General features: G+C 37.9%; 1 protein-coding gene across 1 annotated transcript; it reads right to left on the bottom strand.

The window, feature by feature from the left end:
- Positions 1–208: 208 nt before the first annotated feature.
- Positions 209–25,146, bottom strand: gfra1b (gdnf family receptor alpha 1b). Its single transcript, XM_031315072.2, has 10 exons — positions 24,503–25,146; positions 23,812–24,120; positions 22,868–22,951; positions 10,240–10,418; positions 9,628–9,800; positions 9,328–9,437; positions 7,069–7,203; positions 5,929–6,128; positions 2,412–2,459; positions 209–1,793 (listed from the first exon to the last, which is right to left on the bottom strand). Exons 1-10 carry the CDS (start codon positions 24,540–24,542, stop codon positions 1,656–1,658), a joined length of 1,416 nt encoding a protein of 471 aa, XP_031170932.1. The 5' UTR covers positions 24,543–25,146; the 3' UTR covers positions 209–1,655.
- Positions 25,147–25,867: the final 721 nt, after the last annotated feature.

The following is a 25,867-nucleotide window of genomic DNA, read 5'->3' as shown; positions in this document are numbered from 1 at the left end:
ATCATTTGCTGTTGATTGTAGAAACCAGCAGTCACAGTTCACCAATTTTATTTCAGCTGTTTGGCAAACACCAAATCTTAAAGTATTTTTCATGGCTACTTGTACATAAAAGTGGCCTCCTTTATGATATGTCTTCAAGTGTAGGCTGGTATGGCTAGATGTCTACAGGGATCATACATAAAAGTGATTTTAACAGATACATTTGACACATTTGTTTTTTATTATTTTTTTTTAGAAATGTTAGGATGTTTAAAAACAAGTTTTTAGTGTTCATCATCATTATGTTGTACATCCTTTGAATGTCTGATAATTAGGGGTTTCATTACTTTTATAATAATTATGTACTTGTTTTTAACTTGGCCATTTGCATCAGTAATAATTGCTAGCAATTTATGTCTACTGGCTTTTGTCTTTTGGCGTTTGCTCAACTTGTGGATATGTACACTACACATTTTTTATTCATCAAACCCTTGTCCTTTTGCTCTCTACCAGGACACAATAATGTGAAAGTAAAATCTGGCAGTCTGAAGAATCTGGATCAAACCATCAAAAGTAGGACAGAAAAACAACATTTCTTTTTTTTAGCCATTAAAGACACTTTTGTAATGTTCTTCTTATTGTTACAGATTCAGAATTACAGAGTTTGATATGCCTCAAGAAAAATACTGTTTAAGATAACATTATGCACTTTGCAATCAAAATATAATCACACAATAGTCATATCTGTAACCACATTATTAATGAATTGTACCCCGTCACACTTTATCAATCATAGCTACACTGGATAACGCTGAGAGGCCTCAGTCCCCAGATACTAACATAGACTCTCAAAAACATTACAGACAATATGTTACAAGCTAACGGCAGCATACTGTAATAGTGTACACTTTATGTATCATATGTACAAAATGTTCTTTTAGAGGCGATGTGATAAAACCACAAACCACCATAACAATCAAATCTACAAACCGGATCTATACCTAGTATGGAACATGTAGAAGAGAAAATTGTAACTTTTTTTTTGTTTTCGTTTGGCTGATATGTCTTTGTCCTTTGAGGAAACTGACAAAATGTTATGGGATTTTAAATGAGTTAAAATGTTTTATGAATCATATTCCATACAGTGTGTCTATGAAATTTGTTAGCTGTCCCTTTTGACATATTATAGACCAGCACTTTTATATCAACACTTAGTTTTCCTTTTGTTGAACTAAAGCATGTTTATTGGCTGGACAAATCAAAGCACAGTTATGCAGAGAATGATCCACTTTCAACACTGTTAAGCATTTTGGCAGTCCATTCAGTCAAATGTGCACTGATTGCAACACATTCAAAGAAGTGAATTTATTCACATGCTTATCAGATCACAGACTCCCAAAAAAATTAGTGTTTCTCAGCGCAAATCTGATTCCTGAAGTCACCAAATTGCCCCCACGAGGCATGGAAGGCGAATGAGCTGATATCTCAGCTACAGTAAACATGGACTCCTCAGATAATAATAATCCACTGTTGTCTATGATTTCAGTGCTCTTACCGTGCTGTGTTTTCTCATTTCCATTTCAAGAAAAATGTAGGTGTTGCACTTTGGCAAATGTCTAAATCAAAATGAGTTGAACCACTTTGAGAGAAGAGGGTTGATCCACAGTCCTCAGATCCTACAAAAGCTGGAAATCTTCAAGCCGTAATACTATTGGCGTTAATGCCAAGGCTAATGCCAGGTGCATACTTGAGAGTTCAGCTGCTGAGCTTCTACCAACAGCATTGGAGTCACTAGACTCATCCAGTTGATGGTTCTGAGGGAAAAGACCAGAGTTTTAGTGTTACTATGAGTGGGAGGTTGACAAACTATTTTGAAATGGATTTTTTGTTGTTGCTGTGGGCTTCACTGTGAATCTGAGATTTAAAGGATCACAATATGTGTAGCTTGTTTAACTACAATCAAAGCAAATTTGGTTACCAATGGCATTGTACATGTAAGTCAGGTCAGAAATATGCTGGAAAAAAGTTTTTACACCTGACTGAGTTGGAAATGTAGCGATTTAAAACCAAAATGTAATAAAGTGGGCATTAATTTGCTTTTTCTTTTGCCTATTTGGTTAAATTTTGTCAGCTGAGCTACATTTGGATGGAACGACTTGTTACACAGATTAATTTGTGTTTCTGCATTTGTCAGCCGTTGCATCACAAGACATTGCAGTACAGGACAATTCTATAAAGATATGTTTGCAGTGTTGCCTTTACGGACTTTGTCTACCAGAGAGCATTTATAAGTTTATTTTTTGAATGTAAAATGTTGAGCTCAGTGCGTATTTTTGTTGTTTTGTTTGTCACTTTCAATTATCAATATCTTTATCGGGCTCACAAATATTGTTTGGGCTCGAATGAAATGGACTGAATAAAACAATTCTTACCACACATTGAGCAGTATCCACTGTTAGATTTGACACCAGTTTTTGGGCCTAGAAGAAAGAAAACGCGGAGGAGAAGGCAGAGAAACATTAACTTCCATTATTTTTTTTTAATTGTTTTTACTTGTCTGTCAAGATCACAGACTGGCTGATGATGGTACAAAAATCCTATAAAAATACAGCAGACATTATTATTATTCATTTAGCCAGTCTCAGTGCAGTGGAATGAAGAAATTGTCTTTGTCTGGAAGTTTAACTGTGGCTAAAAGAAGGGCAGAGTCTTCAAAGTAACGCAAGGTCGAGCAAAATCATTACTGCATTGAGCCAAACTGCCACTGCCACAGTAGCAAATACACACAATGAGATTTATGATAATACTTGCCCCCCCCCAATTCCCATAGTTTAGACCGACATAAACCTCTTTGTATAATCATCCTCCCCGAGCAAGACGTGTAAGATTCGAGTGTGTGTGTTTGTGTAAAAGTTTGTTTGTGTGAGATCCTCTGTTTGTGCCAGCTCAAGGTTATGATAGTTTAATACATTCAAACTTTTTTTCAGACAGCTCCAAACCTTTTGAGCCACACACACTGTAAATATACCCACATACATTTGCACACACGCAAACAAATGCACACTCACAGATACAGATGGAGTACAGAAAATGATAAAGTGACTCTATGGTGGTTTGGGAACATAATGAACACTCCACGCGTTGGTTCTTAAGTAGAAAGAATTCTGTGAACCAGGATTCTGGAGAAGAGTGATTAATTGCTCTATAGGAGGTCTTTCCTCTTGGGAGGATGTTTTTACTGGTGATAAATCATATTATCGCTATTAAAAGCCAATATGATAGATAGTCTCCCTTAAAGTATGTGATATCATCTCATTTAAAAAAAATACAGCCCCATAGTATTTATCAGAAGAGAATAGCACAGGTCTGAAGTGTGTTGGCAAAGCCAAACCGTTCCAAAGGAGCTGGAGTACCTATAAGCACATTTAAGCAAAACATGCAATTTATGGTACTAAATGTCAAAATCAGCATACTGAATTGATTTTCTACAATTGCGATTGATATTTCAAAACTAATAACCATTTTGCATCATGTGACTGCTATGGACATTTCTGGTAGCACTTTTTAAAGTCACATTAGAATTTCTTGTAAGCAAGGTCTCTGAGACTCATGCATACTGTATGTTTAGACATGTTGAATTAAATGAGTTAGATCTAAGAAGAAATGTCAGTTTACAGGGAAAAAACTACCTGGGAAACGGTAGTTCAAATAACTCAATGGAGCTGAAAATGTAGACATTTACAAAGCATGACAAGTGTGCAAACATCGTCTGCTGAGGAAGATCGTGCAATATGATCAGAATGTCCATTAATGGACCTTGTGGTGAGGTTGTTTTGTCAACCACGGTTTTTGCAAGGTCAAAAATAAACTTTCGATCTCTACTTTTGTAGGCTTTAATTTTGTTGAGTCACTTTCAGAGGAACTCAGTTTACTCATAATTATGTTTATGTGTATTTATATATATATCAGCCATATATATATTTATATATGTATGTATAGTTTTTACAAAGCTAACAGGGATTTAATTAAACTAAAACCTCAATCTGGGGTATGTGGTACATCCTTACAATGATACTGCGTACACACACACACACACACACACACACACACACACACACACACACACACACACACACACACACAAGCCCTGTGGGCCATTTCTGATGTTACTGTGGCAACCAATTAGCTTTGACATGACAGCTTTGGAACTTTGACTCCACACTGACGTCTCATCTTTCTGCCCAGGAGGGGGGATTCTGTGCATGCCACCATAACACCATCCCTGATCCATCAAGGTGACAGAGCCAGGCGTCTGACACAGACAGATGCTCTGAATAGATCTCTACCTGATATTTAGGTCTCAATTTAGAGTCAGGCACTTTCACTCAGAAGTTTTGAGAGGTTTCTGATGACTTCAAAATTTACACGGACGAAAGACACGGAAAGTAATCAAAACATGTTGTGGAAAGATTCCATGTTTGTTCTTTTCCTTAAAGTGCCCATATTATGAAAAAATCACTTTTTCTGGGATTTGGGGTGTTATGTTGTGTCTGTGGTGCTTCCACACACATACAAACTTTGAAAAAAATCCACCCATGCTGTTTAGACTGAGATACGGTTTCTGAATGTGTCCTGCCTTCAGTCTCTGGGTGAGCTGTTCAAAATCAGCACGGCTTTTGACGTCACAAGCCGAAACGAGCAGGCTAACCGCAACCATTAGCTCGTAGCGTTAGCATGCTAACGCTATGGCTAACGCTAGCATGCTAACGCTAGTATGCTACCTCGTTCTCAATAGCAAAGCACTGCTACAACACACACAAGTTCACCATAATCTACAAAAGAACTACTTACATGTGCGCCCTCATTTAGAAGTCTCCCAGCTAATCCTGCCTTGTAACTGAGCAAAGTTGTAGAAACAGCCTTTCTTTTACTGTCTATGGAGCTAGCTAGCTGACATGATCTACATCTGAGCTACTGGGCATGTGCAGTGCAATCAAAGATAGTACAGAAGAAGAAGAAGAAAAGAGGTCTCACTCTGTAGCTAAAACAGAGACCAGCTGAAAAGAGGATCTGCAGCAGTGAGAGAGAGCGGTGCAGTACAACACAAATATGGAGTTTTTTGAAAATTAAACCATGTAAACCTATTCTGGTACAACCTTAAAATACAATTATGAACCTGAAAATGAGCATAATATGGCTGCTTTAAGAAACAGCAGTATTTTTTTCTTATAAACAAGAGGCGCAGCCACTAACTGCAAGCAAACAACTGCATTGAGATAAGTAGTTATTATATTTGAAATAAATTACCTTACAATGTAGCTGTACCCTTTTGTTTCAGCAAGGAATTCCTTATAAGACTAATACCGTTTCTTTGTTATTGAGATCAATAAAAATTGGGTAGGTCCATTATTATGAGATTTCTAACTCTGAAAAGTTGCTGTCTTTTAGCAACTATGTAGTCAAATACAGTGTACTGCTGAGCTGACTAGATAGTGACATCAGAATGTAGCTTGTTTGTCAAATTATAGATTGTGGTCTAGACCTACTCTATCTGTAAAGTGTCTCGAGATAACTCTTGTTATGATTTGATACTATAAATAAAATTTAATTGAAATTGAATTTCTTTAGACTTTCTTTGAGCAATGATGGAGTAAAATGAAAAATACATTAAATAATTAAGATAAATGCAACTGGATAAATAGGGTTTTCCAACCCTGTTCTTAGATCTCGTAGAGACAGATTTAGTTGGTGACTTTTTTATATTATAACAAATCATGCAGGGATTTCATCTCCACCTCTTTACTTTTTTTTCATGACATGCTTTTTTATGCAGTTTTTTAATTTCAAAAATATAACATCAGTGTTGTAAGTCAGCAAGAAAGATGCATCCTATATTTCAAACACAGAAACTCTACTTTTTAAACTCTTACTTTACTTAAAAGAATTCACCTGTAAGGTCCCACAGATGTGATATGATGAGTCGTCATCAAGATCCAGTTTGGTCATGTCTGTCAGTGCATCCAGTGCATTATTAGTTCGTTCTTTTCCCCTCCGAGTGATGCTAGGCTCTAGTACAGTAGGCTGTATCGGGGGTTGGGGTTGCCAAACTCCAACATCAGTGCCATTGCCAAATGCCTGGATGGCATTACCTGCAAGAAAATAGTGTATTAATCAGTGGCATTCTTTATCCTGTACAAAATCTATGAATTAGTAGAATACATCATGCAATGAAATGGAATGTGACAAAATATGAATCCAATGTCATTTGATTTAATTATAGATTGTTATAAGTACATGTAATAAGCACTATCCACCAGAATGCCCCATAAACCTTGTTTTTAATAATATAGTCTGCACATCTAACAAGTTAGCAGATGTTTGCTGTCCTTTCCTTAAAAATAAGTGGAAGTGGCATGGCCAAAAACATTTTGTTCATGTCCAACTAAAAGCTGCTTATAATTAATACTTTAGATAATTGTGTAGGGAAATAAATCACTTGACCTTTCTCAAGAGCCTTTTTAAAAGCAGTGTCTGCATATAATGGCTATGATTCACAAAAATGAACTTCATAACCGCCTGAAATAAGAAAACTTCTAAAATGATGTAATGTAAATTTCTCATTCATTTAATCGAAGATACCTTTCCATGGGCAAAATAAATTGTGTGCAAACATTTCTTTTTTGGTCTAATCTTAATCATAGTAAAAACTGATTGGGCATGGTTTATTGTCAAAGCAATTTAGGACATTGTCGTTCAGTTAAAATTGCTCTTTTATACTCTTATGACTTGGAGTTTGAATGTAGAAATCCACTCATACTACATAATACATATGAGTGAAAAACAAACAAAATAAATGCTCAAGACACTGTTCCTTATACAACAGTCAACGTAACAGAAACTGTATTTGAAGGGAGAACACATGATAGACCATCATCTACTACTATTGCAGTTTCTAGTCATCATCTCCCAGTCTACAATTTCAAAAGGCCAATTTAAGTCTAGACAACAATACAAATGGTCATTGCCCTATGCGGTGAAGAATAGTGCAAGGTTGGAAGGGAAATTCATTTCTGCAGTACGGGAACTCACGTAGGCATCGATTGTTGGTGAAAAACTCAGCAAATCTGTCACAGTCTGGCTTGCTGTTCCCACTGCTGCCGCAGTCACACCATGGTGACAGGGTAAGACCAAGGGATCGCACATAATTGGGTGTCATCACTGTACCTGCAGCATAAAAGAGAAGTAAACAGTCATTGTAATTGTAGTCTTATTATCATAGTTGAAACCCTCTATAACAGGGCTCTTTTGGTTTCACACATTTTGAATGTTTAGGTCACTCACTGACAATGAGCTTATTCAGTATTATAGGGTGCCTATTAGGGCTGCACAATATATTGTTTTTATTTATCGTCATCGCAATATCAACTAGCGCAATATACATATCTTGAAAGGCTGCAACATATCGCGATAGACACTATGAGATTTTTTTGTGTTAGTTGAAAGAAAATATCATGAAAATGTAACTCATTCTTTTTTAAGTGGTGCCTTTTATGTTCAATTCAATGTTCAATAAAGTTAGAAATTATTTCCTTTTATTTGTTTTAAATGTAACAAGCAGTTTGTTGTATTTTGGCAGAATACTGAAAGTAGCAGAACTGAGTACACTTTAATATCTGTTTATTTATCGCATGTAATATCATTATCGCGATATTCAACAACGTTATCGCATATCGCATATTTTCCTCGTGCTTATAAGCCTCACTGACTTGTACAGTGTCCCCATTATTATGTGACATGGCCTGTTCAACAACATGCACATTTTTCAAAGATGTAGTGATGTCAACAAAGGTGAGACAGAGACTAGAGATAAGTGACAGACAGATAAGTGTTTAAGCCATGGGGGCCCCATTAGAGGGTGTAACCTGTGTGAAGTAGCATATGAATGGACTAGATTAAAATGTCTGCCTGTTGAGTTTGCAATTGGTCACTGTTGCCCTGCATTCCAATCTCAATTACTAAAACATTTTTCCTTTCTACATAATGGAACCTGCTGATGGAAGAAAGACTGAACAAAAGGAAGTAAGCACTACTTCTGCACACTGCTATAGAGAATAAATTAAGATAACGTTATTTAGTTGCTAGTTAACATCTGTAAACAAACTGTTACATAGCTTGCGGTTTAGCATAAATGCCTACAAAGAAGCAGTGCCTGTGCAACAATGTAATCTATAATAAAACACCATAGTATGTGTAGAGTGTGTTGTCATATGACAGTGGTGTGTTCATGGTTTAAGATTCAAGAGTTTCGATTCACGATGACATACTTGTACAGAAGTGTATTCATTCTAGTGTAGCTTCAAGTGTAGCTGTGTGAACAAGTGAATTAACCCACCCTAACTGTGTGAAGAAGGCCATAGCTGTACAGTGACTGCATCATGGTAAAATGTTACCACTGTACTTTTAGCTATAAAGAACTAGGTTATATTCTATCTTATAAAACTTATAAGACTGTTAGGGGGGTAACAATGCATTGATCTGGATCAATATATTGATTCATTCCTCAACGATCCAATATAATCGATACAAAGTGAAAATATTGATACATGTCGTCATCTTTAAAATGCACCTATATTTTGAAATTCCAACTTTGTATTTATTCTTTTTATTAAAAAGAGAAATTTGTTTTTAATTTAAATGTCTTGAACATCTTAGTAATGACATTTTCAAATCACATTTTAATTGTTTTATATATATATATATATATATATATATATATATATATATATATATATATATATATATATATATATATATATATATATATTTATATGTATGTAACTGATTTGTTAAATCGGCATATAATATTGTCTCGTATCGGTCGCAGGCCCCTGAATTGAATTGAATCGAATCAAATCGAAATCGTATCGTGGCAGACTTTGTGATATCAGTAAATATTGTATCATTGTCCTAAGAATGGATATAATATCGTGTTGTGATATACTGTGTGATTTACACCCCTAGTTTCTGTTATCTCTTGGTGTAGGAAAAAAATCTGATTGCGTTGCGAAAGCGTTATCCATCATCACACTGCTAATAACGAGAAAAAATAGAAACAAGTTTAATAGCTTAATGATTGACTGACATATAATGTCTATGATTAAAAAAAAAACATTCCTTGCAGCAAGTTTATCTGAATAGATTTCACAGTTTGTTGAGCAATGGGACGGGCACAAAGCAAATCTTAAGAAACACCATTAGTAGTCCAGCTATATGTCCAGTTACCAGTCTAGCTTTATAATTTACCCAGCAAATTCTGAAGCCAATTTATAAATATTTCAGAGAACGTACCGATAAGACCTGAGTAAGACAGCAGACAGTCAGCATAGCTCTCCCTCAGACAGCCGGATATGGAGTGAGCTTCTGGCTGACAGTTGCTCATGAAGTCTGCCAGCCTTGACCTAAAAACAATAGAGATACAAATTATAGATGCTAATTTCCTGATGCTGTTGTCAGATGTCAAGCTTATACTAGGCTAAGTGCTTTGTCACATTTATAAGCAATGGTTCAATAATTTAATAGTAAAAACACACGCTAGAATAAAGAACATTAGACTGAATATCTATTAAGGATCCCTCTGTGCCTTCTGACCTGCAGATGTAGTTGGTCTTGCATGTGTTCTGAAGAGACAGACAGTTAGGTTTGTCTTTATCCTCATAGGAGCAGATGGGTACAATTGTTTGTCGCCGGCGTTCTGCACATGCTGTCTGATCCCCCGCTGGACAGGAGCAAAACAGCATCCCATAGCTGTATTTCGTTGGAACCTTTATTTTTGGAAAGAAAAGATAAAAAAGGTGTCCATTGATATCTGCAAAATTGTCCTCTTTCTTGCGGTCTAAAAACATCTTCAACTTTCAATGCAGCTTCCACCTGTACAAGAGTAGTTACTGTAAGTAACTTTCCTTACCCAGTTACCTTGTAGTTAAATAGTGACAAAACATGAACATAGAGACTTTAGACCCACTATGGCTTCCTCCCAAGTTCCCAACGAAAATAGTAGCTTTAATTGGAGTTACTGTAAGCGTTATGATAGGTAACAGAATTTTACAGAGAGATTGGATTCAAAGTCAGCTCAATGTGAAATTACACTTTTCCTTTGACATTTGACGTGGTTGTGGTTTAGATGTTGATTTGAGCAGTAACTACAAAATCAAACACACACAAAAGCTGCAAATAGCTCTCAAAATTAACATACTTAATTACCTTGTCAAAGAACTGCCGCAGGGCCTTGTGGCATTTGCGCTTGTTGCAGACCTCAGAAGCAGACACCCTGCTTGTACAGGGGTTGATGTAAGCCGAGCGGTATTTCTTACATGTGTCATTCAGGTTGCAGGCCTTAGCAGCGTTGAGACAGTTGTTCTCCTTTGTAGATGCAGGCTCAACTAAGAGAGAGGAGAGATGCATCATTTTGTCATGTCAGAATTATTGCTTTCCTGGACAGGTTACATTGTTGTTTACGCCTCATAAATGATCAGAACATCAAAATGACATAATCGTGAGTAAATGACATAAGAGGATACAGTCTAGCCAAGAGATGTAGAGAATTATTTTGAGTCGTAAAAAACGGACTGTTTAACCCTCTGAGGATGAAAGACGCTACGGCCCGTCCAAACGGTGTTTGACAAAACTCCTACTCAAAAAGCGATATTCATTTACTATTTTAATCATATACGTATAACCTTAGACTTTGGTAAACTCATTGCAAGCATCGAAACAATTCGTACAACACATCATAAGAGATTTGAGAAATTTCAAATAGCCAACATCAACATTTCAACTTTAGTGCCAAATTATCTCTTTACACATTGCTCTAGAAAAGATGTGGGCTTCACTATACGGAAAGCTGAGTTTGTTCTGAACATTCTGATATGAAACAAAATATGAATTAGTTATATGCAAATATCTTAAAGGTAAATTTAAGAAGATATGTGAAAATGCCCTTAGACCTCAGGGAGTTAATTACATTGCACCTGAAACATTGCACAACTCCATTTCTATCCACAGTCTCTTAGGTGAAAATACACTCAAATGTAGATACAATTCAATCTATTGTGTCACTATTGACATGTGTTTTCCGATTACCGATTTTACCTTGTCATAGTTGAATAACGACGTTCGATGGGTAAATAGTACATACATAGAAGCTCAAAATCCCATTGATACCCCCATCCTCTGCAAATCTCATATTTTGAAACTGCCGCTGAAAACGGGCGAATCTCAACAAAGCTGGAAGCTGACGTCAGCATCCCAACTCCTAGTCTTTGTCACGCTCCAACATTTGCATAGGCTACACCACTGACCTGAGGTCAGCTTAGTCTTCTGAATTTAGCTAGGTCATGCAGATCTCCAGAGGTCCGCTATTTAATTACTAAATTCACTTCTGAGACTTTTTTATGCGAGAAATCAACTATGTAGAGGTCAAATATGGGCCGTTTTACGAAAATTGATGGCTAATTGCAAATTTTGTCCGACTGTGTGTCGCAGTTCAGCAGGAGCTCAGCAGGATACGTGACAGCGGGCGGTGCTGCCTCGCCGTCCGGCATGTCCTACTTCATAGACTCGCTGTGAGCTAGCTGGATCTCCGTCACGAAGGGAAGCCTGCGGCGCTCCATACCCGCGCAAAGTCACCGGTTCTGGGTTACTGGACTACAAAATGCAGAAGCCCTGATGGAGCTCCAGGGCCTGCAGCTAGCCGCGATTCATAGGATTGAAGGGACAGTAGCAGCTAACGAAATCCCTAATGTTCACAAAAATGCATTAAATTGAAATCGGACACCATAGTTAGCTTTATAAGACCTTGGGGTAGATGTTATATAAGTGGCGTGACGAAATTCAAACTGTAAATATACTTTAATTATGCCGAAAGTGAAGCTAACTAGTTAGCCGCGATCTGTAAACATAGGATTGAAGGGACAGTAGCAGCTAACGAAATCCCCAATGTTCACAAAAATGCATTAAATTGAAATCGGACACCATAGTTAGCTTTATAAGACCTTGGGGTATATGTTATATAAGTGGCGTGACGAAATTCAAACTGTAAATAGACTTTAATTATGCCGAAAGTGAAGCTAACTAGCTAGCCGCGATCTGTACACATAGGATTGAAGGGACAGTAGCAGCTAACGAAATCCCTAATGTTCACAAAAATGCATTAAATTGAAATCAATCGGACACCATTATTAGCTTTATAAGACCTTGGGGTATATGTTATATAAGTGGCGTGACGAAATTCAAACTAAATATAGTCTAGTTATGCCGGCAGCCGGCAGCCAGCCAGCTGCTGGAGCCCCGAGCCCCAGTAGTCCAGTAGCCGAGAAACGGTGACTTTCACTGGGTATGGAGGTTGCCATTTTCTCGTCAGACTGTGTGGAGCTCCTAAAGTCTGACACGTCTTACCAAATTTGCAATTAGCCATCAATTTTTGTAAAAAATATTTGAGCTTTATATAGTTGATTCCTCGCATAAAAAAGTCTCAGAAGTGAATTTAATAACGAAATAGCCCGACAAACAACGTATAACTTTGCAGTGTCTGAAATATGAGACCTGCTGTCTCGTCTCCAATGTGTTTCTATGGGGTTCACTCAAACCAATCAGCGCGCAGCTCATCTAAATATTCATGAGCATACCATATTTGCAAGAAAAGCTCTTGTTCCAAATAGAGCCATATTCACAGGGTAGTTAAGGGCCTAATAAAATAGCATTCGGGCAATTTTCAGCCCAACCAATGTTACATACCCTATTAGGAGACCTTAAGGAACAGTGTGAAATACCCTATAAAATCATTCTATCACCCCTTTAAAACCAGTCCTCACAATTTTTTACTAGAATTACATAATTTACTATGCGCCTGTTTGAAACTGGAAAAGAGAAATTGTATGGGAGCTGAGCTATCTCACAAATTTGTTGTATCTTTTGCTTTGGTACACGTTTGAACTCAAATTCTCCAACTAAATGGTGTACTTCGGGTTGTTATCAGATCCCCCTTTCAGACCTAATTAGGTCTGACATTTATGATCAAACCGCTGTCTGAGCAACATAGAGCCACATTTATACCACACTGACCTCTCATCTCTCTGAATTAGACAAACACTCAAACCCTTAGTATTCTGAGCATTACCAAACATTACACTACTCTTATCTGTATATTCCATTGTGTGCTTGTGTGACGGCTGCTGTTTTCTTTCATCAGATCTTATGCAGGTAATTCACGGGTGATTTTGTTTTCCTTAAATACAAACACCTGCTCCATCGGAGGCGGCTTTGAGTTTTTTTAGTCTTGCTTTGCCAGACCATCCACACGCTGCGGAGTGGAGGAGGCTCTAGCTAGTCCACATAGCATTCCAGGATGGGCGAAAAATGTGCTCTGGTTTATTGGCATTTCTTTAAACCAATCACAATCATCTTGGGCGGCGCTAAGCCCTGCGCGGAGCCGCTGTAAAATAGTCGTGCAAGAGAAAACTCAGATTGGACAGATAGTCTAGCTAGCTGTCCCAATTTAACATGCAAAGATCCAAAAAATCCACCAGAGTTTAAAATTCCAACACAAAGAAAGCGGAAGGAAACGGACATCGGCGAAAATACCTGTTTGCTGTGGCACCGGAGCAATCCCTGAAGTGGAATGTCAAGGATATAGACTACAGTTGCATAAACCAAGTGAACTATCTTTGCTTCCATCCCTCTATGCCTGTCTCTCCATTATAGCACAGCAAAAGCACTCTTTGGCCAACATAATGACTCTCACATCTCATTTTTCTTATTTGTTGGTATAAAGTCCTTCCTGCTCGACTGGGTTCTGCATAGTAACACAAACTGTATCCTCAGCTTCGACATGGAAGACTGAATTCTGTAATTCTGCCTTTTGAGGTGGAATTGAAGCTCACTGCACTCTTTCATGCACCACAAAAACAGCCATGATTAAATCTGAACCTTGGGTTAATCACATATTACAAAACCCATTACTTACATCTGACAAGTGCCTAGAGATGTGGGCTGTGATCCTTGAGTGGCTGTTTGTAGCTCTCGAGCCATAGGTGTGACAGTTCTAGCTTAATTACAGTTACCAACAGCGAAATGCTTACCTTAGTTGTATTAAAAACATACTTTTTTTTAAAGTTCTTACTCTTGGACTAAAACATGGTTGGAAATGTGCCGTGTGTGTGTGTGTGCATGTAGCCCGAGCTAAGTGTGAGTAAGAAGATTGAGCTGTAGGTCACAGTGTGACTCCAAATACGCAACACCCCACGGCAGGAAAATACCTTTTCCATTAGGAGCATTTTTGCATTTAATAAGCTAATTTTGGGGTCACATTTTCTCTTTTTCAAGAGTACAATCCATGTTTTACTGTCTCCCAGAACCGATTCAAGTTTATGGGAGAATCATGATAATGTTGATATGGTGAAGTTCAACAATCACTTTATTCAAATCTCCCACAAGAATACATGAAGAGCATCCCCAGCACCTTGCTTATCAGGAATGTGATTGTTTTGCTTAACAAAGGTGTTGCTATTAAGTCATGTAACATTGGCAATGACTCATATAAACAGGGCTATGCCATGGTCTATGCTTTGTTGTTGTGCTGCTTGCACTGTGATTGTAATCATAAGAAAACAATCTTTGCCTGTTTCTGTAATCCAATGATGGTCTTAATGGTCATGTTTCTACAGTATAAAGTGCCGAGAGAAATACCAGACATGTTTAAATTAATCTTTAAGAAAAAGCCCATCAACTACCAAAAACGGTGATTTGTAAACAATTATTCCTACAATACTGTTCCAACATATCATTTAAACTTATATAAAGTATACATTCATTAATTTAACTAAACATTATTCAAGTTAGTCTATTGACCTTGCAGTGCATACCAAGAACTGCAATCCTATATGTCCCCCTGAAATATAACATATCTTGTTAAAAGACCTACAGGCTTAAGAAAAAAACAATTTCACTCAGCCTTCTTAAGTTGCACCCCCTGAGCAAGACCACCATGTTGCCATTGGTGTAGACCAAATAAAAACCAGTGTAGCAAACACTGGAATCTGACCCTTTGACTTCTAATAGTTTGATACAAAAGACCTTTTGAAAGACCGCCAGTCAGGTAGGGTTAAATATGAATCTCAAATAAGAGGTTAATTATGGTGTCCTGGGGGGCTGCGTCCACTAAGGTAAATGTAAGAATATGAGAAGCATACCATTCTATTGTACAACTGCCAAGACGTCCAATGTTTGTAATGCTCTATCTTATGAAATGCCTGTGAAGGTTTAGCAGTGTATATACAACATTTTACATAGGTAATTACTGAAAACACTATTTCAGATCAGTGGGCTTAAGCATGTTCAAATTGTGTTAGCTTATTTAACCCATGGCATGCATCGGTGTTAGTGTACTGGCCTATGAGCTCTTGAATATAGGTGAGGTGAAGTCTGGACCTAGAAAAAATTCTCTTCAAAGGCTTGCATCTGGCGTCTTCAGCACTGTATTTACTGAGCACAGCTGGTAGACTAAATTAACACTTCATGAGGAAAACCTAGGACTGTGACTAGTATTTTTAAGTTAATTGATTCATTGTTTGATCTATACAATGTCAAAAAATATTTAAAAAAATGCCCATCGCAAAAAGACTTTGACATAACTAAAATCACACCAGCAAACAATGCTGCAAATGTGGGCCATATTAGATTGTGTGCCAGATGAGAATGGTGGTAAAACGCCTGAACGTGGCTGCATGGTTTGCAGCATCCAAGCCTTGTGCATCTAATTGTGTAATCCCCTTTTTTCTTTTTGCTTATGTCTATAGATGTAGGCTTAGATGGATTAACCCTCTCTTTGCACAGGATACATGAAATAAAGAGCTCCAACAGAATTTCCTGGACTGATGCTACCATTAAACATGGGGGTGGTGAGGTCAGAAGCAGTAGAGCTGGTCCTTAAACCTCTTTTCTCTATAGGGTTTAATTCCAGTGTCACAGTTCTGGATAATAATGTTCTGCCAAGCAATTGCTCAAGCCTACTTTTTCTTTGTTCTCTGAATGTTCTAATTCAAGAATATGGATATGAACATGTGGTCATGGAATTGCTCTTTTTATCTGTGTCTGACATGTAAACCCTCCCATATCTATGGTACACAGATTATAGTAATACAGAGTATTAGTGTGACCCTCAGAGCAAACCTCAAGAGCCAGCTGTGTGCATGGAGATCTCGAAGCAACGTGCATTTAAAAAGTCTGGATTACGTTGAAGCCCAGTGTACATGGTCGGTTAAAACTATTAGCTCAGTCAATGAAGATGATCAGCATTGTAAGGTCATGCCACTGAGAACAAAGCCAGAGAACAAGAGTGTGTGTTAATTTAATACATATTGAATGGGTATCAGGGTTTCTGATTTTTATAAATTGATTTCACTGTCTTTTGACTTTTCTGTTTGTAACTGGTTTTTAAGAGGTTCTATATTGCAAGCAACAGTATGTATATTATGTATATTTGACATGTAATGTTTGGACAAAATGTCTAAACCTCTCTTGCTTCTACAGTTTATTTTAATTGTCCCCAAAATTAACCATCCCAAATACTGATAACCACAACATAACTATATTGCAGAGCCTCTATATGCAATGGTCTAAAATCCTCTTCACAATGTACCACTGCCTTATTTAATCCTTTTAAACTAATACCTTTACTTAGTGCCCTCTTCATCATCTCCCATAATGGAAAGAAAAAGCAGTGGTCAGGGCCCACTCCTTCATGGCACCCTGCCTTCTATCAGGCTTCTTGCCAGCATCACTACATCCACGCCAGTGTCTCAGTATTTATGACCAGACCCAAGACCCATTTATTAAGTGCACCTATGTAATTAGCAGGATCTCACTTAGTTTATACTGCATCAGCTATTCTTTTTTCTATTTCATTTAATCCTCCAGTCTGTCATTCAACCTGTACTCATTCAGAAGTGCAATACCCTCTGCATTGCTCATGTCTGCCATATTAAGTATGATTCTTATATGATGATTCCATATAAGATATGGTTAACATTGAGTTAAGGTTAAGATTAGGGATCGACCAATTATCGGCCTGGCCGGTTATCTGGGCCGATATTTGGCAATTTGCAGACTATTTGTATCGGTGTTTTATTTTACCGATAACCGATAAAGTTAATGAATTAAAAAGTGCACTACTTTGGCTCCGCTACAGCTCTGTAAGCAGTCTGCAACACCTGCAATAAACTGTTAGCATGTTTAGACTTCAGGAAGCTATTTTAGTATTTATTTATTGATTAATTTTTACTGTGTATTATGTTTAGTGTTTCAGTTTTGTTACATACTTGCCTGAAGCATTAAAAACACTTTTGTCTTTGGAGTTTGTAACATTCCAAAACGTTAATTTTGACTAAAAGCTTCATTTTTAATGTAAATGCATATCTGTTCAAAATATCGGTTAACGGCTTCATTAACTACTAATAATCGGTATTGATATCAGCTCTGAAAAACTAGTATCGGTCGATCCCTAGTTAAGATGACTCGACAATATACAGTATAACGCTACAATGACTGCAGGATGTGGGAGTGAAAGCAGGTACGAGCCCAATGGTTGCACCTGTCGATGCAGTGCCTGAGTCAGATATGTGGATGCTCAGGCCCACTTTTGCTTTCTGTTTTTCAGAAAACCAGTTATATTCAGCTCAGCCAATACAAAATATAACTGTCTATGCATTGTCTCACCTTCAGCAGTTGTCGAATAATTTTACTGTTGGGGACTTTTTTTTTCCTTTTCTTCCTTCCTACTTTCAAGCATTAGTAGTTAAAACTATGAACCTGTATATTCATGCACCTACACATTAATCTGAAAGATGTAAGGAAAGCCTGGGGCACTGAGAGGATGTGTATGTCACTGTCACTGTATGAATGTGTGCAGGGTGATTTGTATGTAGATGAGGGTCTCTATGCAACAGACATGCACACAGTAAGACTGATTGTGTGTGTACGTGTTTGTGCGCGTGGGTGCAGGGTGTGGTTAGCTCACATCAAATAATTCCACGCCTGACCGAAAACATTATTCTGTGTCACCTGCAGCCTATAGTGTTTTATTTTCTTATCTCAAAGCCATGATTAGCCATTGCCCACATCACCCATGGTTGCATATCCACTTTGATGATAGTATTTGCTCCATGACATTCTTGCCATGATTCATTTGATCACATATTATTTTTGTTTTGCATGATGTGGCCAAATCAAATTGTCAAAACACAGTAGCAAAGTAAGTTTCAGGTATGTTACACCTTACCATTTCATGTAATGTCCCCTAAACACAAGAGTAACATTATGTCTTTTCACAATAAACTCTCAGCACAAACTGAAAATCGTGCTGGACTTCATATTAATTATTAATCGTCAATTGTACAATTTGCAATTCATTTTCTCATTTAAACACAGAGTCACACACCAATGCCAGCGGGCTACCATGCAAGGTGCTGGCCTGACCATTGGGAGCAATTTGTGGTTCAGGATCTTGCCCAAGGACACTTTGGCATGTGCTGAAAAGCAGGCATTCTCAAGTATGTGCAATTTTAATGCAATCCAGTGAACTATTGACATGTAAATTCTAAAGTATTATGAAATATATTGATATCGAGAGAAGGCCTTTTTGCTATTGTGATTTTATTTAATTTTTTCATGTTGCCCGCTAAAATCATTAAATACATTTTCTGTTGCATTCTACATAATACCATCACACATACAAAATATTGCAACACTGTAAATACGGTGTGTCATGTTAGAGGTGTCCATTCAACATCTTAGATTACAGTTTATTTAACAGATGTTGGTGTTATTGTGTCCACCCCTGGGTACACAGTTTCCCCTGGGTGCAGCCAACTTTAAGTGCTTTATGCACTGTTCAGATATCTCATGTTATATGAAACAATCCTATTATGCATTCTTTTATGAAGAAGTAAAATATTATAAGCTTAGCTTGCTAATAAAAAGGATAACGTTGGTTTCACTTCATGTCACTAAATGTTTTAATATTTGATCACGCAGCATCTAAGTGAATTTCAGATTTATAATCCACAACTTGTGTCTGTTATTGGGTTACAAGCTCCTTCTGGTTAACTCAGTTGGAATAAATTGTGTTATTCTGCGGTCACAGAGGGGCAGAAAGAAAACAAAGGAGAAGTGTGTGAAAGGAAATGCCTCCAGATGATTCGCTGATATGGCTGAAAGCAGTCTTGTATAAAAGGATCAGCAGATTAAAAATGTTTCTTCTACTCTGATATTTAGCTGGAGCAGTTTGCTCACATACAGTATACACAGTGCACAGGCAGGCCAGGGCCAGTGGCAGAGGACAAAGACTACAGAGGATGAATCTGTTGCTTCAGGCAACTAGACCCACTGAATTATTCTGGAGATCTTTGCAGTGAAAAACTATTATGCCAGGCTTCATCTCTTGTTCACTGACTTGATTCTCTTTAAGACTGAGTGGCTGCTTACATGTAAATTGAGAAACTGTCTGGAGGGCTTTTTGAAAACTTCTAAAGTTTGTCACTCTGAAACTGTAAACATTCATGCAGTTAAGAAAATGTGCTCCGATTCATAGTGGCTATAGCATCATAGGAACATGAGTGTCAGGAGTTTATTGAAATAGAGTACAAGAGGTGTGTCTGCATAGAGACATGGCTATATTCTTAAATGCTCTAACACTGATTTACATATTCACGTTCAAATAAGCACTGGATGCAAATAAGGTGATTTTAAGTATATTCTATCATTTTCAAGGGGAAGCATTGAGAACACAATTAAAGACAGAATGAAATTATTTTTTTCCCTTGCGCATTCTTATAAACAGTAAGTGCGACTCCAATGATGGGATGTAATCTGTTCTTATACCACTGGTTTCAGACTTGTTGAGGAAATGCAGAATCAGTTCATCTTGTCTCTAAAAAATATCTTACTTATACTGTAAGTTGGGAATGTGATTGTACAAGATATACCCTGCAGCAATTCTTCCTCTTCTTAGCTCTCGCTATGGAATAACCTCAAGTTGTCTTTAGCTCAGTGGAATGTAGTAATTTGAGTTTTCCTTGTTGGTGGCCTTGAGTACCCTGGTAAATATTTTTTAAAGACATAAACAATGTGTTGTACAGAAGCTGTTTTTCCTTTTTGTTAAGGGCAGTTCTCCCATCGTTCCCTTAGTCTGCACAACAGTATTGTGTTACATCTCTGAAAGGCACTTGTTCATTGATTTCTAAATGACGCAGCATTTAATTTCAGCTGTTCCTGGAGACTATATTCTGGCAGTTATTGGCTTTGATGTTACGCCTTTTAGTTTGAATTAATAATGTTTTAAAAACATCATAAAGCTTTCTGCAAAAGTCATAAATGATGAAAAGTGACAACAAAGGTAGTACTCAAAACAGAAAGGAGTCATACTACAGTAGTAGTCGAGTGGGAAACTAATTATGGTGTCTTTGTTTTTTAGCCGTACTCGTAGCATGGCTCTATGGATAGCAATGCCAGTCTGCCGGTCAGTCAACCACTTTGGTCCAGACTAAAGTATCTTAACTACTGGATTGGTTGCAATAAAGACATTCATGGTCCCCAGAGGATGAATCTTACTGAGTTTAGTGATCCCCTGACTTAACCTCTAACCTTGACTTTTTTTTTTGACTATTGGCTAAAAGAACTATTGGATGGATTGCCATGAAATCTAGTACAAATATTCATGGTTCTTGAAGGATTTCTAATCACTTTGGTGATGCCAAATTAATGACATTCCTATCAGCCTCAACTGTACTTGTGTTTAGTGCTAATTAGCAAATATTAGCATGCTAAATTAAGATGGTGAACATGGTGAACATACCTGTTTAACATCAGCATGTTAGATTGTCATTGTGAGCATGCGATCTTACCACCGTAGCTCAAAACACCAATGTGCTTAAGTACAGCATCATAGAGTCGCTGGAATAGCTGTAGACTCTTAGCCCTGTTGATAGCTTGTTGCTAGATATTTACATTTAGTGATGTCATTTATATGAAGATGAGAAAACTTTGCAAAACGTGTAGATTTAAAGCTATTACATAAACATATACATCTAAAATAAAAAACAGGATTAGAGGACTGTTAAGACAATTACATTTTGCTGAAACTTATTTTAAGTAAAAATTAATGAAATGTATAATAACAAACAAAGATGTTCAGCCATTCAGAGTAGTGAGGATCATGTTTTAGCAGTTGACCCATGGGATATCATGGACCATTCTATGCTGCTCTCATGTGCATTATTTTACACTGTGGATTGCCTGAGGCCCTGCTTAGTTGCAGACAGGAATGAGGTCACTTATGGCAAATGGATTCTTGATATCTAACCCATTAAGTGATTTATTTTTTCTTAGAGCCTTTGGCTGTTTACACTGATATACATTAAACGGGCTACTCAGCTCCAGCTTCATCTCTCGATTTATCTGCTCACATACACATCGAGATTTCTTATAATATAATAGCACCTAATAATGATAAAACACAAGTTAAACTGGCATGTCTTTAATATTCTAAGTCATTGACTTTGATAGAAGAGCACATTAGCAGCAGATCAGATTTTTGAATATATCTTAATAAAGATTAAAACATTCCACATTTGTTCAGTGGGATCTGCTGTCTCTTCTAAGCTACATCAAGCAAATTATTTCGTAAAAACATTACCTGCAGATTTCATGCTGCTTTTTCATCTCCGCCTTTTAATAATCCTGGATTTGTTTTACTGTTTTAATAGTATTCCCATTATGTAAAAGCATCATGAATCCTTAACCACTTTTCCAATTTCTGTTTTCTTGCAATTCGTCTTAGTCTCACATTGCTAGACCAATATTTGCACTATTCCAGCACAAGAAAGAAATCCGAATTCCAATAAATTTGTCTTTACTCTCAGTTTGAAATACAGTTAGCCATTATGTCACTGCATGTGGCGCAGAGCCACTTTGATACACTAAGTGGATTCAATCACAGCGAGAGCCAGACAGAGCGAAAGAGAGCCAGAGAGAGCCAGAGAGGGAGAGAAAGAATCAAATGACCATTTTTTCCCCCCACTGAAATGGTAGCTGGTCTGTGCAGCAGACACCCTCCTCCAGCCAGAAAGCCCAACACTGAAGAGTGCCAGAGAGCGCTGCACTTGTCACACACACAGCTCTTGTTCTATCAGTGCCATTGAATGCAGACAGATGGTTAATTACTCGTGTGTGTGTGTGTGTGTGTGTGTGTGTATGTGTGTGTGTGTGATATTTAAATATGGGCCTGCCTAGGTGTATGCTCCCAAATCCACCTGCACTCCATTGACATTTGAGGACACGTATGGCATTTAGATTCGCAACAACAAACTGCAAGCAACATTTCTGCTTTCTTTTTTTATAATCCAGGCATTTCGCCCTGCAGGCTTCTGGAGCTCGTACAACACAGGCTTTACTCTAAAAGGATAATTAATTCAAAACTAGCACATAAATGCTACTTCCAGCAAAATTACTGTGACAGTGGAAAAACATGCAAACCCCTCATCATTGCTTTGAGAGCTGAAAGTGAAATATACTAAATTACTCTGCTTTGTATACGGTGGGTCACAGTGGCAGATAAAAGCTTTTGTGATGGATAATGGGCGTTGAAAGCTGCAGCCTGAAACCAGACAGCAATAGAAAAGAGTGGTTGTCAAATAGTGACAGATTTGTACCGGCGATGTGGTGACTTAAGCTGGGTTTAAAGCACAACTGAGAAGTAATGGGTCTATGTACGCAGTGACTGAACTTTGCACAATGTCCAAACCTAAGGGGTGTCGGCAATGTAAAAGCAGCCTCTTACCAGCTATGATGGGAGCCAGGCGGAAGATATCTGAGAGCCGGCTATTGACTGGTTCATATGGAGAGTACTCTAGCAAATCATTACCTGCATGGGAAAAAAAATATTGTCAACAATATGAGCTGGAAAAGGTGTGTATGTATGTGTAAACATATGTTATGTTGTGTGGGTGGATGTTATTGAATACTCTTTAACATATCAATTATACTAAATGGGTAATTGGATCATCCCTGTTAATTAGTTAATTAATTATTGTTTTGTAAACAATAATATGTTATGTAATTACGCAGAAGTTATGAGCAAGGCTGATCTTAGGTTCACTTTGTTACAAGTACAATTATCTCTATCTCAGAAAGGGTTAACACTGGGTTCTGAGGACCTTTCTTACTGCAATTTGACTGATTCACAGGAAAAGGATGATTAAGTGAATGTTATCAAAGTTTCAGGTACCTACTTTTCTTGTTTGTTTCGCTTTTAAGATACGCTACTTCAAACTACATTTTCGACATATATAGTATACTCCACTGCATATATCTGACAATTTCTTTGCAGTTTCAGATTTCACAAACAAAGCATATGATAAGCTTATAACAATACCGCATCACAGATTCAACTACCTACAAGTAGTAAAACTGTTCCACTTGCAGCTACAGCATTGAAATACTGCTTAATACACATTCATGCTTAATAATTACCCAATACAAAATAGAAATGACAGGGCAGGGGCCATTCTGCAAGTACAAGTACATTTTTTCTGATGACATTTCTGTACTTTTACTTGAGTACAAATGTACAATTTAAATGCAGGCCTTTTACTTTGGCTGTAATGGAGTATTTCTTTTACCAAGCAAAAGGATCAGAATACTTCATAGCCTACTTTTTTTTTTTATAGTAATCTCAATCAATCAAATTATTATTATTAATGATTATTAGTTTGCTCTGCATACCCTGTAAACTCTGAAATATGCTCCAAAAGATCCGGAGACAGTTCTTCTCCTTCTTCATGCCTCTTCTACACCTGCAGTTATTGAGGGTGCTCTGCTTCATGGCATCTATAGCGCTGCGGCACTCTCCCTGCGCCTCCGTACCGGTGACCGCGCTGAAGTTGTTTTCCCTGCCCGCCACACACTGCCTCATCGTCCGGTACTTGGTGCTGCAGCTGTACTCCTTCAGACATTGTTCACTGGCCTTTACGCAGTCCGGCCGGGCGGGCCGGGAGGACGAGCTGCCCTCACCCTTCAAGGTGAACACTGAGTCTGGGAGTTACAAAGAAGGAAGTCAGAAAGATTTGTGCGCACGATGTGAACTCATTTGTCGATTGTTCTACACACAACAGGCTAACCGATCAGTCAATTAACGCTTGTTTTTTTTATATGGAGAGTAGGCTACTTCATTGCATTGTTGCCAAATAACACAAAGATGCACACGATAGGCTACGCAAGCATTAGACAAACTTTCTGCAATCGTGCCTCAACAATCAGAACAGATCCAACAAATTAACAGATTTTTTCCCCGTTTTCATTCCCCACTGCCAGTGTGTGCGAGTTGAACTGTAAAAGGAACATGAGCCGTTTAAAAAAAGACTATATAGCTATTGTAGCCGAAAGATAGAAATCAACAGATGCATGCGTGACTTACCCGGGAAGGACAATATCATGACAAAAGTTGTTAAAATCATTGCGCTTCAGAAGACTTCGTATAAGGTTTATAGAGGTGTTTCGGGATTAAAATAAACTTGTCAAACAGATCCGATTTTCTTCGGGTTGCACATAATGTGGGTTCAGGTGATGATGCATCCTGTAGATCCAACAGTGAGAATCCAAACTCTCGACCCGAGTCCAGCAGCTAAAACCACATCTTGCAAACCTGCCGGAGTTTCGGACGATTGGAAAAAACAAGTGAGACACAGAGAGACGCGCTGATGGTAGACCATTTCCACTTCACTCTGCTCCCATCTAGGCTACTCTTCTCTTGGTCCGCTGCTCTGTCACACAGATACCGCGGGTGTGTTTGATTCCACACCGGAGCTGTCAGAGGGTTGGAGGACCAAACTTTACAGCCGCGACCGAAATGAGTGAGGAAATCGCAGCAAAACTCTAAACCATAATCAGTCCAACTTAATAAAGGGATTAATTCAACTTTTAATGCCCATCAGTGACCTGGACGGACTGAGTTTAAATGATACATCCCCAACATCAGGAACAATCCATTCCGTTTCGCAGGTGCGAAGGCAAAACGACCCCGTTTGATCCGGACTGTCCTCCACTATGACGACAAACTGAGAGGCTCGGGATGCAAGGCGTGAGGGCTTGACGTCATGCGACTATGCGCACAATAACCTTAAACACATTAACAGCCTCAATTTACATCAGACTGCTAAGACAGTCCAAACTAATTGATGGCCAGCAGCGAGCATGTTACATCTGTAAGAAAATTTTATCTGGATCAAGTTTACTTATTAACTCTGTGGAAAATCAACATTTATAATAGCCCATTAGGCTATATATTTATGTTACCTTGCACAACACCAGAATCTAACAGATTTAAAGTATATTTCCTATCGAACAGCTAAATTGCAGCAATTTATAAATGTCTCAGTATTTCACTGAAGGCAGTTTACAGTATGTGTTTGTCCTCTCAGCAGGGGTCCGTTTCAGAAAGGTTTAGTGAAAACTCTTTGTATTTGTTAACCCTGAGATGAGGGAAACTCTGGGTTTTCCGTTTCAGAAAGGGAGGTTAATCAAACCTGAGAGAGAGAGGGGTAACTCCAGCCCGTTTCAGAAAGAGAGGTAACTTAACCTCAGAGTCAGTTACTATGGTAACTGAGCCTGTGAATCTGTATCAGGTGCATTTTAGCGCAGTTTGTTATTGGCATGAATAAAAAAAACAGGGTTGGTTTATTAACTGTGTTAGGCAGACTATAAAACGCTTTTTTCCCCTCAAAACATGGCATTTCCTTTTGTAGACGACCCCGTTGATGAAGAAGCTGTATTACTTCTCAGG

This window comes from Sander lucioperca, chromosome 22, assembly GCF_008315115.2.
Source record: "Sander lucioperca isolate FBNREF2018 chromosome 22, SLUC_FBN_1.2, whole genome shotgun sequence".
Lineage (NCBI taxonomy): Eukaryota > Metazoa > Chordata > Actinopteri > Perciformes > Percidae > Sander > Sander lucioperca.
The sequence above is the reverse complement of the archived record's forward strand: the minus strand, read 5'-3'. Positions and strand labels throughout refer to the sequence as shown.

What these genes read in the sequence shown, in the direction of transcription:
- gfra1b (XM_031315072.2), bottom strand. Translation starts at nt 24,542, where the DNA reads ATGATTTTAACAACTTTTGTCATGATATTGTCCTTCCCGG. An exon ending in CCTGGCTCCCATCATAGCTG is followed by an intron (nt 10,419 to 22,867) that starts GTAAGAGGCTGC and finishes CCTCTCTCTTAG; the next exon opens with TTGAGCCTGCATCTACAAAG. An exon ending in GTCTTACTCAGGTCTTATCG is followed by an intron (nt 7,204 to 9,327) that starts GTACGTTCTCTG and finishes TTTATGCTGCAG; the next exon opens with GTACAGTGATGACACCCAAT.